The 13,748-nt window shown below is 38.1% G+C and overlaps 1 protein-coding gene across 2 annotated transcripts in view; it reads left to right on the top strand.

Moving 5' to 3' along the window:
* The window catches only part of cdh8 (cadherin 8), a 132,958-nt gene extending 119,848 nt beyond the window's left edge, over nucleotides 1–13,110 (top strand). Inside the window, exons 9-12 of one of the 2 annotated variants that reach the window (XM_059351455.1) lie at nucleotides 3,770–3,891; nucleotides 4,614–4,731; nucleotides 9,590–9,841; nucleotides 10,736–13,110. In XM_059351455.1, the coding sequence (XP_059207438.1) occupies nucleotides 3,770–3,891; nucleotides 4,614–4,731; nucleotides 9,590–9,841; nucleotides 10,736–11,223 (980 nt within the window). In that variant the 3' untranslated portion in view covers nucleotides 11,224–13,110. Of the gene's footprint in view, nucleotides 1–3,769; nucleotides 3,892–4,613; nucleotides 4,732–9,589; nucleotides 9,842–10,729 lie in introns of both variants that reach the window. The other variant, XM_059351448.1, reaches the window with a different exon arrangement.
* The last annotated feature ends 638 nt before the right edge of the window (nucleotides 13,111–13,748 follow it).

Genomic DNA, 13,748 nt, shown 5'->3' with positions numbered 1-13,748 from the left:
ATTAATTGTCAGAATAAATGAAAGCCCAAATGCTGTCATAATGTTTTGGCCGTGCAGCACAGACAAATCCCACCATCGTAGCAGCCCCGTTGGAGGAATTGAATAAGTCTCATTTGATAAGCCGGTTGCCTTGTCATTTCCTTGCACCCATACATTTAAAGCGTGTTTTCATGCCTCTTGGCAAAGTAACTGTGGCTCGAGATAGTGGCATCTCTGAGAACACCTAATAGGAATTTGCCAAAATAAATATGGCAGTTTTGCTATTCTTCACGGATGGGAGGGAAGCCGGTGTCTTCTCTGGCGTGAAGAGGAATAGATGTGTTCCCAGTTCTATCCCGATGCCATTTGCCACCCAAACGGAGGCGCGTTCTGCCGCCCCGCACCAGTTGACATCTGACTAATCAGACTCTATTCCCTGTCTGCTGCTGGGGGAAAGTCACTTTTGTGGAGGGGGGTTCTGTCTCCTTCTCTCCCTCTGCCCTAATCCATCTATCACTGTCTATCACACTGTCAATTTCCCCTCTTCTCACTGCTTACCGCTTTTTCAATGCATCTTCTGGCCTGTCTGATGGCCATAATTTTCTGGGGTATATTGCCCACTTCTCCATGATTAGTTTTGGTAACACTTTACAATAACCATCTAAGTTATGTTTATAGATGGTTAATAAACCAAATATTAACCAGTTACAAAGTACTACAATTAGGTCTACATATTTAATCTTTATAGATGTTTTTTTCAACCATTTTCTTAAAGCTATATAACTAATTTGGAAATCATTAACGAATGCTTAAAATAGTGTTTAAAATGTTATGAGTGCAACTATAAACCATTAATAAAAAGTCCATTGATGAATATTTTTAATTAGAATTGAATTGTGTATTAGTGGTAAAGTAACTATTAACTTACATTAATAAACTATCCATTTGCCATTTATAAATGATGATTTAACATTAATAAACTATCAATTTACCTTTATAAATGATGGTTATTGTAAAGTGTTACCTTAGTTTTTATTAAAATGAATTAGAATATATCCAATCTATTTATATTTTAAGATGCTGCCGTGTTGTTTGTTTGTTGTTGTTTTTGATTTGTTTTAACTTTTATTCTTTTTTTTTTCCTTGTATACCAAAAAAGCATATACAACTATGATTGCTTTGTGTGAAACATGTATTCTAACCAATGTGAACTTGGCAATAAAAAGAATGGCAAAAAAAAAGAATTAGAATAAAGTCATAAGAATATAGGTATCTGTTGGTATACGAAACAGCTAGAGTGAGAAGAAGTGCTCTTACCAATAGTTTAATTCCTAGGCAGTAAAACAGCCTATAAAGCTTTGTTTATACTTTGTTCATACCACGCAACTATGAGCATGCAGAAGCATTTATGCTTGACACATTGTTCTTTGCAGTATTCTCTGAAATGCCAGGGGGCAGACAAACAACATATTCTGTGAATAAGCAAGAAGTAGAGAAGAAGTACAAAGCGGATTTAAAAGAAAGGAAGCGGCCTGGCAACAAGTACTAAACATCTACAGTACCTACCACAAAACAGGACTTTCCTTTCATTTCTAATTGCCACAAATTACTAATTTCATTGCACTTTGCTGCTACTGCTCCGCATAAGGTAGCGTAATTTAGCTAATGCCAGCAAATTTCTGATAGATGCTTTCTTATTGACATTAAGGGAGTAGAATGCAATTCTGGAGAAAAGATAGCTGATTGTTGAGTTCAATCCCAAAGTCATCGGCTGCCTTCAAATGGAACTCTTGAACTCGTAAATTGCGAAGCAATGGCAATTATGTCCAAATGCTACTGTGTAAGGGCCATTGGAAATATTTTCCTCATGACATGACATATTGTGAAATTACAAAGGAAATTGTTGTACGAATAAAATAGCAATATATCAACTTAGCATTCACCAAAAAATGTACATCCATGGCCTCCGACATTTTTTCGGAAAACATCATACATGTCACACCTTGTGAACTCAGAGCATTTAGATATTTTCCACTGTCATGAATACTAGTAAAGGGGGTGTAAGCGTTTGTATGGGCTCATCTTGTAAACATAGTAAACGTGACCCCGTTTTAGGGGTGTGCCATATTGTATCGTTCACGATAATATCGGTATATTTTTTTTATGGTTAAAAAAAATGCATGATATTGGCAACATTCCTACTTCTTGATGTAGTGGCGTAAGGCTAACAATTAAAGTTGTTTCAATCACAAAAAGCTACTTACTCTCTGTCGCTAAACACATGCAGCTTTCAAAATAAGAGCATGGTGTGTTAACAGAACCCACCACAGAAGAAGACTGTCAAAATAAGATGCCTTAAATAAAACATACAAGAACCTTTGTCATTAAAATATGCCCCGGAACCCCTAAATGGTTATTTTTTATTATTTGCTCATACTCAAGAGTCAAGAGTAAACATTTTTGTATTTGGCAACTGTTGAGATTTGCACTTCACACTACATTTTTTGATTTTTATTTATTTATACAGACTAAAAAAAACATATTTTCTATATCTTTTTAAGTATTTCGTAATATCGTGAAGAATAATCATTATCGCAAAAATAGCCTGAAATATCGTGGTATTCTTTTAGGGCCATATCGCCCAGCCCTACCCCGTTTAAAGACAATCAAACAAATACTAACTCATTGGTTTCTTAATGGAACACTATACCAAAACTACGTTTTTGACGACTTTCAGAACTCAATCAACAATCTTTCTCAAGCATTGAATACTACACCATTAATGGGTAGGCTACGTTTTCTGGCTTTATGACTGCATGTGCTTCTGCTACAATTAAACATGTCTGTCAAGCGGTTGACTCAAGAAAAGCTTTGAAAATTAAGGCAAAATGACTTTACTATTATACTTTAGATTAATTTTCTTTGACTTGAGCAAAGTCTACCTTGCTATCTGCTACTATGAGAGACAATCCCTCTGCTCCAGCAATCTTAGATTTGTGTCTAAAAGACAATGCACTAGCTATTTATTCTTCTTAGAAGATGACAGTAGGGGCAAGTTCCCTGAAACCAAATAAGTAAATGAATCAACAGATTTGAAAATATAAAGATACCAGTGTCATTGGCCACAGTGACACAGCCCACTTGGGGCCACATTAATACATAATTGCTTTAAAAGTTGGCATTTGCACTACTGATTAATAAATACAACCGCTTATGTGGACTCTCGAAAGGGACTGTCAATTACCAGCGATGAATAATTCCAATCAAAATCTAATCTAATTAAACTGCCTTTTATTGTCTTTTTAGACTTCAGTTACCAATGACTCATTAATATGCATGTTTTAACCCTCATGTTTTAAACATTACAGTGTACAGGGGATTTTCAAAAGCACTTTGAATGGGATTTTTTTCCTTTTCTGTTGCCTAGAATCCTGTTTTGCATCGCCGATACCGGCTGAAATGTAGATTGATGTGGCTTATCATCTGTCCTCCCATCAGCTCAGGAAATGAAGGGAGAAATAAAGATGGAAAATAAAGGAAATTAAAACTAGGTCACAGAATTTACCTGGGATTTCATGTGTAACCTTGTTTTTTTTTTTGCTATCCTGTTTTATATTTGCTGATTGTCTTTTTCTCATTTATCTCCTTTTGTCTCCCCCTACTTTTTCCCTTACTCTATCTATCTATCTATCTATCTATCTATCTATCTATCTATCTATCTATCTATCTATCTATCTATCTATCTATCTATCTATCTATCTATCTTTCTATCTTTCTATCTATCTATTAGGAAACCACAGTCAGATATCGAGGGCGATTGTGGCCATCAGAGTAATGGACATTAATGACAATGCCCCTGAATTTGCCACTGAATACGAGGCCTTTCTGTGTGAAAATGGAAAACCTGGACAGGTAAGGAAAAAAGTGGCTCATTCATCAAACCAGTGATCTATCGTTCTCTCTTTCCTTTTCTTTCTGTCTCTCACTCCTCCCCTGTAATGATTGGCCACGGTGAATTATAGCCTATTTATTTCACTGGGAAACTACAGAGGTGGGAGTACAGACCTTTTTTTCCCTGCAACAGTCCTCCCTTGACACAGTGTGCATGGAGCAAAGGGGGAAATGAGAGCAGTCAGGATTGATCAGAGTGGATCATAATTCAAGACTGTCTTTCATGTCCTCCTCCAGATGGCACAATGCTTCCTGCAGCCAAAAATTCTGGACAAGTATTTAGCATTCTCCTTCTCATCAATCGACCTCATTCAGAGGACCTGTGTATGTACAATAGGGAGCTTCATTGAAAGGAGGGGAACGGAAAAAAAGGGAAACTGTCCTGCAGGGCCTGAATTCTAATTTCCAATCAATCATAAAGACGTACAGCACGATAAGACCTATGATGACAGATTAACAGATAGAGCCAGGAGCCTCAAAGTGTGCCAGACTAGACAGGACCTCATTGATAATAATCTGAAACTCCAGGAATGAATAGGGCATATATTTCATCAGGTGTGATCCAGCCAGTATTAGACTGAGGCAATCTGCAGTGGCAAAAACAGAGTAATGAATAGGCTGCCTCCTCTAATGACTTGGAGCCCTCCTCTGTATATCTTCTTGTCTCTCTGTTTTTACCACAGGTGATCCAGACTGTCAGCGCGGTGGACAAAGACGACCCGATCCAGGGACACTACTTTGAGTATCGTCTAGTCCCGGAGATGCTCAACAACCCCAATTTCACCATCAAAAACAACCGAGGTGAGAAAACAAAAGCAAAGAGAAGTAAGTCTTTTGTGGCAGCATGACTGAAGTTTCTGTAAATTTCTCCAATGGCTTTCAACTCTAATCTCTAACCCGTGGCGTGTTAGCCGTACTCGAGATGAAATCTGGTGGATCAGTGTAGCTCACAATTAGCAGATGTGAAATTGTCTGGACACCAGCTTCTTTTTACTCCCCAGTGCGTTTTGAGGGAAACTAAATGAATGGGATCCAAATGGCTTTTCCTGGTAGTCTTGCAGCTCAATGTAGGGTGACTTCCTAGGAGCTGTTGCAGCTTGGCAGATGGTACTAAATTTATTTGCTAAATACTCTGATTGGTTTATTTGCCGTTTCTTTTTTGTCTTCGTTCTATTCTTCTTCTCCTGCCTCTACTCTATAACTGGCTCTGAACAGGCTGTGTTCATGATGACATTGTGTAATGTTTTCAGCTTGGGGCAAATAATCTTCATATGGTACTAGCCTTCTGTTTCGACGCTCAGGCTGCAGGCTAACATACTGCAACCTCTTTCTGACGGAGGAAAGAGTCCATAAAAATCAGGTCATCAAATGTACTAGCTGTTTTTTGAGAAGTATAAAAAGCTTTTACTTTTGAAACAGGTACATTATAAGGCAGGAACATGAGATGCCAGGCAGGCAAAGTGAAAATGGCCTTGTCTAAGTATATGTATACATCCTTTGACACATTGAGCAATGACTAAAATGACTAAATCACATTTTTCTTGTCACACATGTACAAAAAATTCTGTCAGAAAGTGAAAAGTCAAAAAATCAGGGCTGTTTAACAGGCACACACTTGCTGCAAAATACTAAATCTTAAGTGGATCAACCTCAAAGTGTATAAAACAGGCAGGTTCCTGAACCCTGCCCTTTTGTTACGAAGAGATTTAATAGTTTCTTAAGATGATGTAACAGATAAAACACACTAGAAATGTTTCACCAGTTTAAGCACAGCTCTGCATCAGTCCAAACGACTAAAAAGCCTGTATATATCTTGCTCGCTTGCCTACAGCCACAGTAAATATATGTTGTGGTGCAGCTCTCTATATATTACATACTGCACCAACCACTTGTCTATGGTATTGCTAATTCCGAACAGAGAAGAGAAGCCCATCTCACCATATCCCCCAGCACTTCAGTGACTATTTCTATCTGATTCGGCAGCTGTGGGAGACACTTGAGTGAAGAGCGTCAGGCTCCTGTGAGCCTCTGTGTGCTGCTTTTGTTTGCGATGATGAGTCTAATTGTAGGGATTGCACAGTGAAGAGGTTAGGGGCTGCCCACACTGAGGAAGACGGCTAAGGTTCTGACCAGCTGTATACAAGATATCGAGCACTTTGACAACTCTGTGATCAGCAGGCGTGGCAGCACCAGAGCAGAGCATCTCGTTCTCAGTAATTGAGACAACATACATTAACCACGCTGCCAAGATTTAAATTATGTTGATGGAAACTCTTTTCAAACTCATTTAAACTCTGTTAGGAAATTACACAATCTTCTGCTTACACATTTTTAAACTCATAAGCAACAAAATAGTTTTTTTTGCAGATACATACTTACTTTGTCTGGTGTGATAAGCACCTTGCGGTGGCTTATGATGCTAATGTTACATCTTGTTTTAGCCCTTAGCATTATCCTAGTGATATCCAAATGAAGCTTCATTAAACATTTTCTTTATTTTCTCAGCCCACTAGATGGCGCTCTTTGCTTTGGCTTTCCTTCAGCCTTTTACTTTAAACCAGGGGTGTCAAACTCTGGCCCGCGGGCCAAATTTGGCCCCCAGTGTAATTTTATTTGGCCCGCGAGACAATACCAAATTATTATATTATTATTGTAAATTAATGACATTGATGTGTTTTTTATTTTAAATTTGATTTTGCATGTCTGCACTATTTAGTTATATATTGTATGTTTATAAGCGTTGCTGGTTCCATATTTAATGTTAAAGCAAAACATGTTTGGTATATATTAAAAGGTTTATTTGTTCAATGTTGGCCCGCGATTTTATTCAAGTTTTAAATTTTGGCCCATCGTGTATTTGAGTTTGACACCCCTGCTTTAAACTAAGAGAGCAATCTAGTGGGGTCAACAAATCAACTAATGATTCATGAAGCTTCATTTGGACATCACTGCATTATCCTGTAATCGTCACTTGTGGCTACAGTGGCTGCTGTTTAGTGAAAATTGCATTCCCCTTTAAAATTACCATCAAGTACTCACCACATTACCTTCAATCTGAGAAGAAAACATAAAAAGTTAATCCTTGATAAAGTAAAGTAAACGCAGGTCAAGTTTAACAACAGAAAAACAACTTACAACAAATTATAACATCTGTTTCAAAATCTCATACAACTAGGTCAGTATAATCACAGTGTCCTTTATCCAGTCATATGCTTAGTACCTCCCAAGCACATTTATATTTCCTAAAATCATAGTATTTCCCACACATTAGAAACATCTGTATCAGGCTTAAGCAGATGTTTTGATATAATTTTGATATGATTTTTTTCAGTTTTTTCTCTGTTCACTGAGGTGTGCAAGAAAAACACACTTTTCGCTAACAATTCAAGGTAACATGCACTGAATACTAGATATACCACTAGATATAGTACTTGGTTTGCATTTCAACTTGATGAACAAGCTACCAGATGAACTTTCACCTATAGATAAAAGAGCTTGCTCATGATTGCTGATTTTGCAAGATAATTAACTTGTTAGTTAAAGTACACTGAACAGCGTAAAAACCTCACTAAATGTCAGTGTCCTTTTTTCTTTTATACCTCTGCCAAGACAACAATGTTCTCAGCTCGTAAGCTACATTTTGTAGTGCAGGTTTGTTTTCATCACATCAGTGCCCCTGCTGGACCAGCTGTCAATCACCCTGCCCATCCACTAAGAGGCTAGAAGGCTAAAGGAGCATTTCACGTGTATCTCTGGAAACCCTTTCTACGCTTTTAGCAATACAGTGGGAAAAAATAATTTTGACAATGATTTTTGACTGCGAAAATGATGACTTATGATGTCAATTGGACTTTAAGCTACACTCTGAATGTTGTGTTACAGTGATATTCAAGCCCAGGGGCTTGTGACATGGTGCCAGGTGGCCCAATGACTATTTTGTAATTCACAATGAAAATAAGAATTATTATTTTTGTACTTTGAATGTAACTAACAGCAGAGTAAATTGTATTTCATCAAAATTTCAATATAGGCAAAATATGTGTCAAAATACAATTCTTAACCTAAGTATTGTGGTGCTGCAACATGTCCGGCCTATAAATCATATTTTACAGAATTTTTAAAAAAATCCTTGCAGAAAATCACACGATGATCATTTCAATATATTTCCCAAGAAAAAGGAGAATAACGATGCAAAAATGATAATTTACTCCAATATTGTTATTCATATCAAAAGTGCAAATCAGTCAAATAATCCTAATAAGGGGAAAAAATCCAAATCATGAATCCCTAATCTTGCTTTGGGTGGTAAGAAGGTTCACCCACTGGTTCTTTTTAGCCTCTTTCAGTCCTTAGTATTGTGCTACTATAAAGCATTTAAGTCCGACTGATTTGGCATTCATGGATGTGCTGTGTCTCATTGCTCACATCATCTTAAGGGACTTTAGAAGTGCAAAAAGTTTTCAGACTATTAGTGTCACTTCTGCTGTCACTGCTGTCATTTGGAACCTCCTACATATTGAGTTATTTATAGCGAAGAATTAATTCAAATGCCGTTTGCTTTTGTTATGGTGATGATTAATATTTCAATGTACACAGTTTTTTTTTAATCAGAATTCATCAGTTGCTAGATGAAAGACTTTTAATGTGCCCTAATATATAAAATTATACAAAGAGCATTCTTGTAGTGAGTTCAATCTGTTTGAAAGTTATCTGCACAGACGCCTTTTTCTTTGAGCAGCAGACTTTTTTATGTGGAAGGGCTGACGGGCAGGAAATGTTTAATTCTATTTTTACCATCAATAGTTGCCAAGAAAATGAAAATGACCTGTATACGAGGACAAGCCCTGATGGTTTACTCCAGTATAGCAGATACTTGCATACTCATTGTGCACTGCTGAGTGATCCAAATGAAATAAGACATGTTGGTGCTCACAAAGCAGAGCGTACCACTTTGTGGCAGCACTCATAAGAAAATAAATCTGAGCATATGTTCACATCAATTACAGATTGTGCAAAGAAAATAATTCTATCATGAAGCATTCCATCTTTTCATTAAGTTTGCTCTGTCAATGCGGATGTTTCAACATGGCCCGTCTCTCTATATCACCACATCTATTTTCCCTCCCTCTTCAGTGCACCCTCAAGCAGAGAGGCAAAGGTTAGACTATCAGAAATCTTGTACGTTTTCCATAAGATCAGCAGGAGTAGATTCTTATGGGAATGCGAGTGTTTGATAATGTGAGCAGGGTAAGGAGAGCTAGCTAATGAGCAGACAGCTTCACAGAAGTGCCATCAAAGAGCAGCTGGCACCTTTCTGGGTCGACATGTGCCATCTTCTAAGTCAGTGTCGCCCGCCGTGGTCCCTTCATTTCCTCTGCTTTCAAAGGGGGACAGCAAACTCGGGCTCGCCATCCTTCAGAATTCCCAAATTGGACTATAGCAAAAGGAAGGTGGCTGAAATCCATCTCCAGCACTGGACCATGAGAGTGCTAGAGAGCCTATAGTGACGATTGATGTGAAATTAGTTTACCCTCATGCTGCACTGATCTTCACACGATTTAATAATAGAACTTCAGTCTGTTGCCACCATGAATAATAATGGGTTTTTCACACATCATCGCGAAAAAATTCATCTCTGGCTTTACCTCTCTCTTGACAGACAATTCAATCAGTGTTCTGGCCAAGCATGATACCTTCCGGCGACAGAAACAGGAGATGTACTTCCTGCCAATCATTGTGACAGACAATGGGAATCCACCGATGAGTAGCACCAACACCTTGACCATCCGAGTGTGTGGATGCAGTAAAGATGGTATCGTCCAGTCCTGCAACGTGGAGGCCTACGTCTTACCTATCGGCCTGAGCATGGGAGCTCTCATTGCCATCCTAGCCTGCATTATACTGCTGTTAGGTGAGGTTTTTCTTTTTTGCATTGTGAAATCATTTCCAGGGGTGGAACAAAATACCAATAAAGAATATTGTATTAATTCCTCTTTAAAGGTTGACAGTCTCTTTCCGCTCATTCCACTCATTCAAACGGTTAACTAGCGTGTAAACAAACTGAAGGTGACCGACTGTGTAAGACACATTCAGTACTCTTTTACTAGATCTTTTCCAGCTTGTTTCATGGTAACCACAGCAACCACTCACCACTTCCTTTATTCAATGTCCGCCACAAACTGACCCCTGAACTCACTTTTTGTCAATCAAATTTAATTTGTGTGTCGTGCCATGTTAAACTTACTCAGAGGGCTTTTAGATATTTTAGAAATTCATTTCTCCACGCAGTTCTTACACTTCTATTTTAAATGTTCACCTTGAAAACCTTTTGAAGTAGTTGTAAAGTTTGATTAAATATATTCTGATTAAATTAGAGTTAAAGCTAACCTCCCTTTAAACATTTATCTCCAGTACTGTTCTGCTCTCTGGCAGTTTGGCCTTTTACAAATTTATGACTATTTTACATTGGAAAGATGGTAAACATGGACACAGACAAGTTGCAGTTTGTTCAGACTTATTGTCTTGCGATGTATTGACTCACAGAATTATTGTATTATGATACGGTCATCATCATGGGCAACGTATGAAGATGGTTTCGTATTGTGAGTTTCTCTGCGATGCCCATCCCTAATTATTACCATGAATTTGTTTCACTGATGTGGATGAAAACTTAAATAATATGACTTTGATGAATGATCTGCTTGTACTAACAGAGAATCCACTTTCAAAGCTTGACCTAGACTTCTTCTTTCTTTCTTTTTCTTTCTTTTTTCTTTCTTTCTTTCTGTCTTTCTGACAGTAATAGTAGTACTATTTGTGACCTTGAGGAGACACAAGAATGAGCCTTTGATCATAAAGGACGATGAAGATGTGAGGGAGAACATTATCCGTTACGATGACGAAGGAGGTGGCGAGGAGGACACGGAGGCTTTCGACATTGCAACGCTGCAGAACCCTGACGGCATCAATGGTTACCTGCCACGTAAGGACATCAAGCCTGACCTGCAGTTCATGCCCCGGGCGGGCCAGCACTCCGGTCCGAACGGCGTGGACGTAGACGAATTCATCAACGTACGGCTCCACGAGGCAGACAATGATCCCACGGCGCCGCCTTACGACTCCATCCAGATCTATGGATACGAGGGCCGGGGATCCATTGCCGGCTCCCTCAGCTCACTGGAGACGGCGTCGTCAGACTCGGACCAGAACTATGACTATCTCAGAGAGTGGGGCCCACGCTTCAGAAGACTTGGGGAGCTCTACTCTGTGGGCGAGAGCGACCGCGAAACCTGACCTTTGGTTTGTTAGAAAAAAAGACCTTTCCGATTTCTTTTCTCTCCACATACTTGTGTATTAAATGCTAGGGGGTTTGCTGGCTTTTAGAAACAGGTGTTTAAAAAGAAAAAACAGTTAATAACAAGGGAGGCCACCTTTTTGTATTCTTCTTAGATTGAGGTATAGCAGTCGTCATCCACTACGTCAAGCGCATTGTAATTGTTGAGCCAAACAATGTCTTTATTAGGAGATCTATGATTCTTGTGGAGTGTAACTTAGATTCCGTTGTGGAGTGTCTAGCAGTATTTTGGGTGTTAGTCATTTGCTGTGACTGCCAGTAGCAGAAAAACCCTGGGATTGCTGGTAGTTGCTCAATGAAAGGAAATACCGGATATCGATGGGTTCTCTGAAGCTTGAGCGGACACTCCATGCACCATGGACAGCAAGCTGGACCTCAGAAGCTGCAGAGGGACTCTTGTTTCATGTCTCCCTAAGCCACCAAGCTGACTGGTGATCTGAAAGAAAATGACAATGAAAAAGCAATATATGGTCTACATTACAATGATGAATGTATGTATGATTTGAAAATAGCAAAAAGACAAACCAGTATTGGCTTTAAGGTGAATTTGTTATCATTTGATATGTTCTCTGGTGGCCACATTTATAAACTATCTAAAGCCCAGAAAGGCTTGCTTTATACAACTCTTTGTATTTACACGCTACAGGTGTGGGTCGCAAGTGTTACTAGCCTATAAAAGACTGATGTGAAGACAAAAAAGAGAAATGTAGAAACTCTGAGGCCTTCTTTTTACAGAAGCAACATTAAATACAATTGTAATCTACTGTTTTTTGACAAGAGATGTGTTGATTCTTCATTATTGTTCTGAGTTTTTGTATTTCTGTTCTTTAATCATTTTTTTCTGTGCTGACAATTTAAAAGTGAGTGTGTTTAGATTTTTTCACATTCAGCTGTTTTTTCAACCACTTGAACACTATTTCATAACAGCCAAACCATATCATGAATTTATTGCAGTTGATAATATAGACTAGATGTAAGCAATCAAACAAGAGCTCTACGTTACTGAAACAATACAGATGATCTAACTAATTGGGACTGCAGGAATGGGACATTTCTGACACATGCTAATTCTGTGTGAAATATATCTCATAATATATTCTGAGGTACAGGCAGTGAGTGTCTGAGCACAATAGTCCAATTGAGTATGTGACTCCCTCCAAACATCAAATCTCATTTAGGAAACACAGATCGCATTAGCCCAAGAAAAAATAAAGACACAAATCAAGACCATGTGCATATTGTGCTTACACTGTATGATATCAATAAAAAAGACTTGTACTGTACATAGAGTTACTGCTAACGTCATTAGCTTTCAATGAGGTGGTAGGTTTGTCTCTGCACGTTAGCTCTTGCACATAATGAGAATTTCAATGGCACTACAGCTGCGTGCATACTCAGTTTGTACTGATACAGTATTATGGCAGTTCTCGGTAGACTAAACAATATATATGGAATAGTCCTACATGCAGATCATATTTTGTACTGTGCTTTAATGCTTATAAATGTGTATGTTCAATTATTTACTCCCTGTACTGTAATCTAAGATACCCTGTATTGTTTCCTACTTTGTGAAATATATTTTTATAAATATTGCTGAATGGGTGTGGTTTTCTTACGCAGATGTGATGTCACTCATTAAAACTGTTAAAGGGGTCAACCGGGGGGTGACTACTAATCAGTCGGGTTGGACGATAATTCAATGTGATAATTTATTGTCTTTCAATGGAATCATGTTGTGATTAAGTCATCTATCAAGATATCATGAAGCAAAATGATGTCGTGTAAATTGATAATAACAAGCACATACTAACTCAAATTCAAATAATTTGAGGGAAAATCATTTGAATATTGCGCTCTACTTTTTACATTTCACCGCACATAATCAGTGTATAGCTGGAAATAATTTTTCCCCCTATAATTTGACCTGAAACAGTTTTGTTAATTTTGCAGTAAAGTTTTTAATTAAATGAGAAAGTATTCTGTGCTTCATTTGTATTTCAAGTATTTCATTCACAAAGAAGTAGTGGTATACAAAAGTAGACTTTAACATGCACCCATTTTTAATGTTATGGACCCATTAAATGGCTGTTTTCAGCCACAATAATGACTTTAAAGTCTCCACCTCCTCTGTATATGTTAATAGGGTTACTATCACACAATTAAATGACCGGTTGCATCGTTGTTAGGTTCACTCACCAAAATGACATGATTAAGTTTAGGAAAGACTGCCTGATCTTACAAAATTACGCGCCACCAGTACACTGCAAAAAAAGAAAAGTTGGGTGAACTCAAAATTTCAAGGCAACAAACTTTAAATATTTTAAGTTTTGTTTTTGAGTTTGCTCAACTCTGAATTCAGATTTTTAGCATCAGCTAGCCGCTAGCATCAGTTAGCCGCCTGCTTTCGCTAATGACCGAATTTCAACGCTTTCCCGCATTTCACAACAAAGAAATAAGAGTTAGC

Source organism: Centropristis striata, chromosome 2 (genome assembly GCF_030273125.1).
Source record: "Centropristis striata isolate RG_2023a ecotype Rhode Island chromosome 2, C.striata_1.0, whole genome shotgun sequence".
NCBI classification, from domain to species: Eukaryota; Metazoa; Chordata; class Actinopteri; order Perciformes; family Serranidae; genus Centropristis; species Centropristis striata.
Note: the sequence above shows the minus strand (reverse complement) of the source record. Positions and strands in the feature narration are given on the sequence as shown.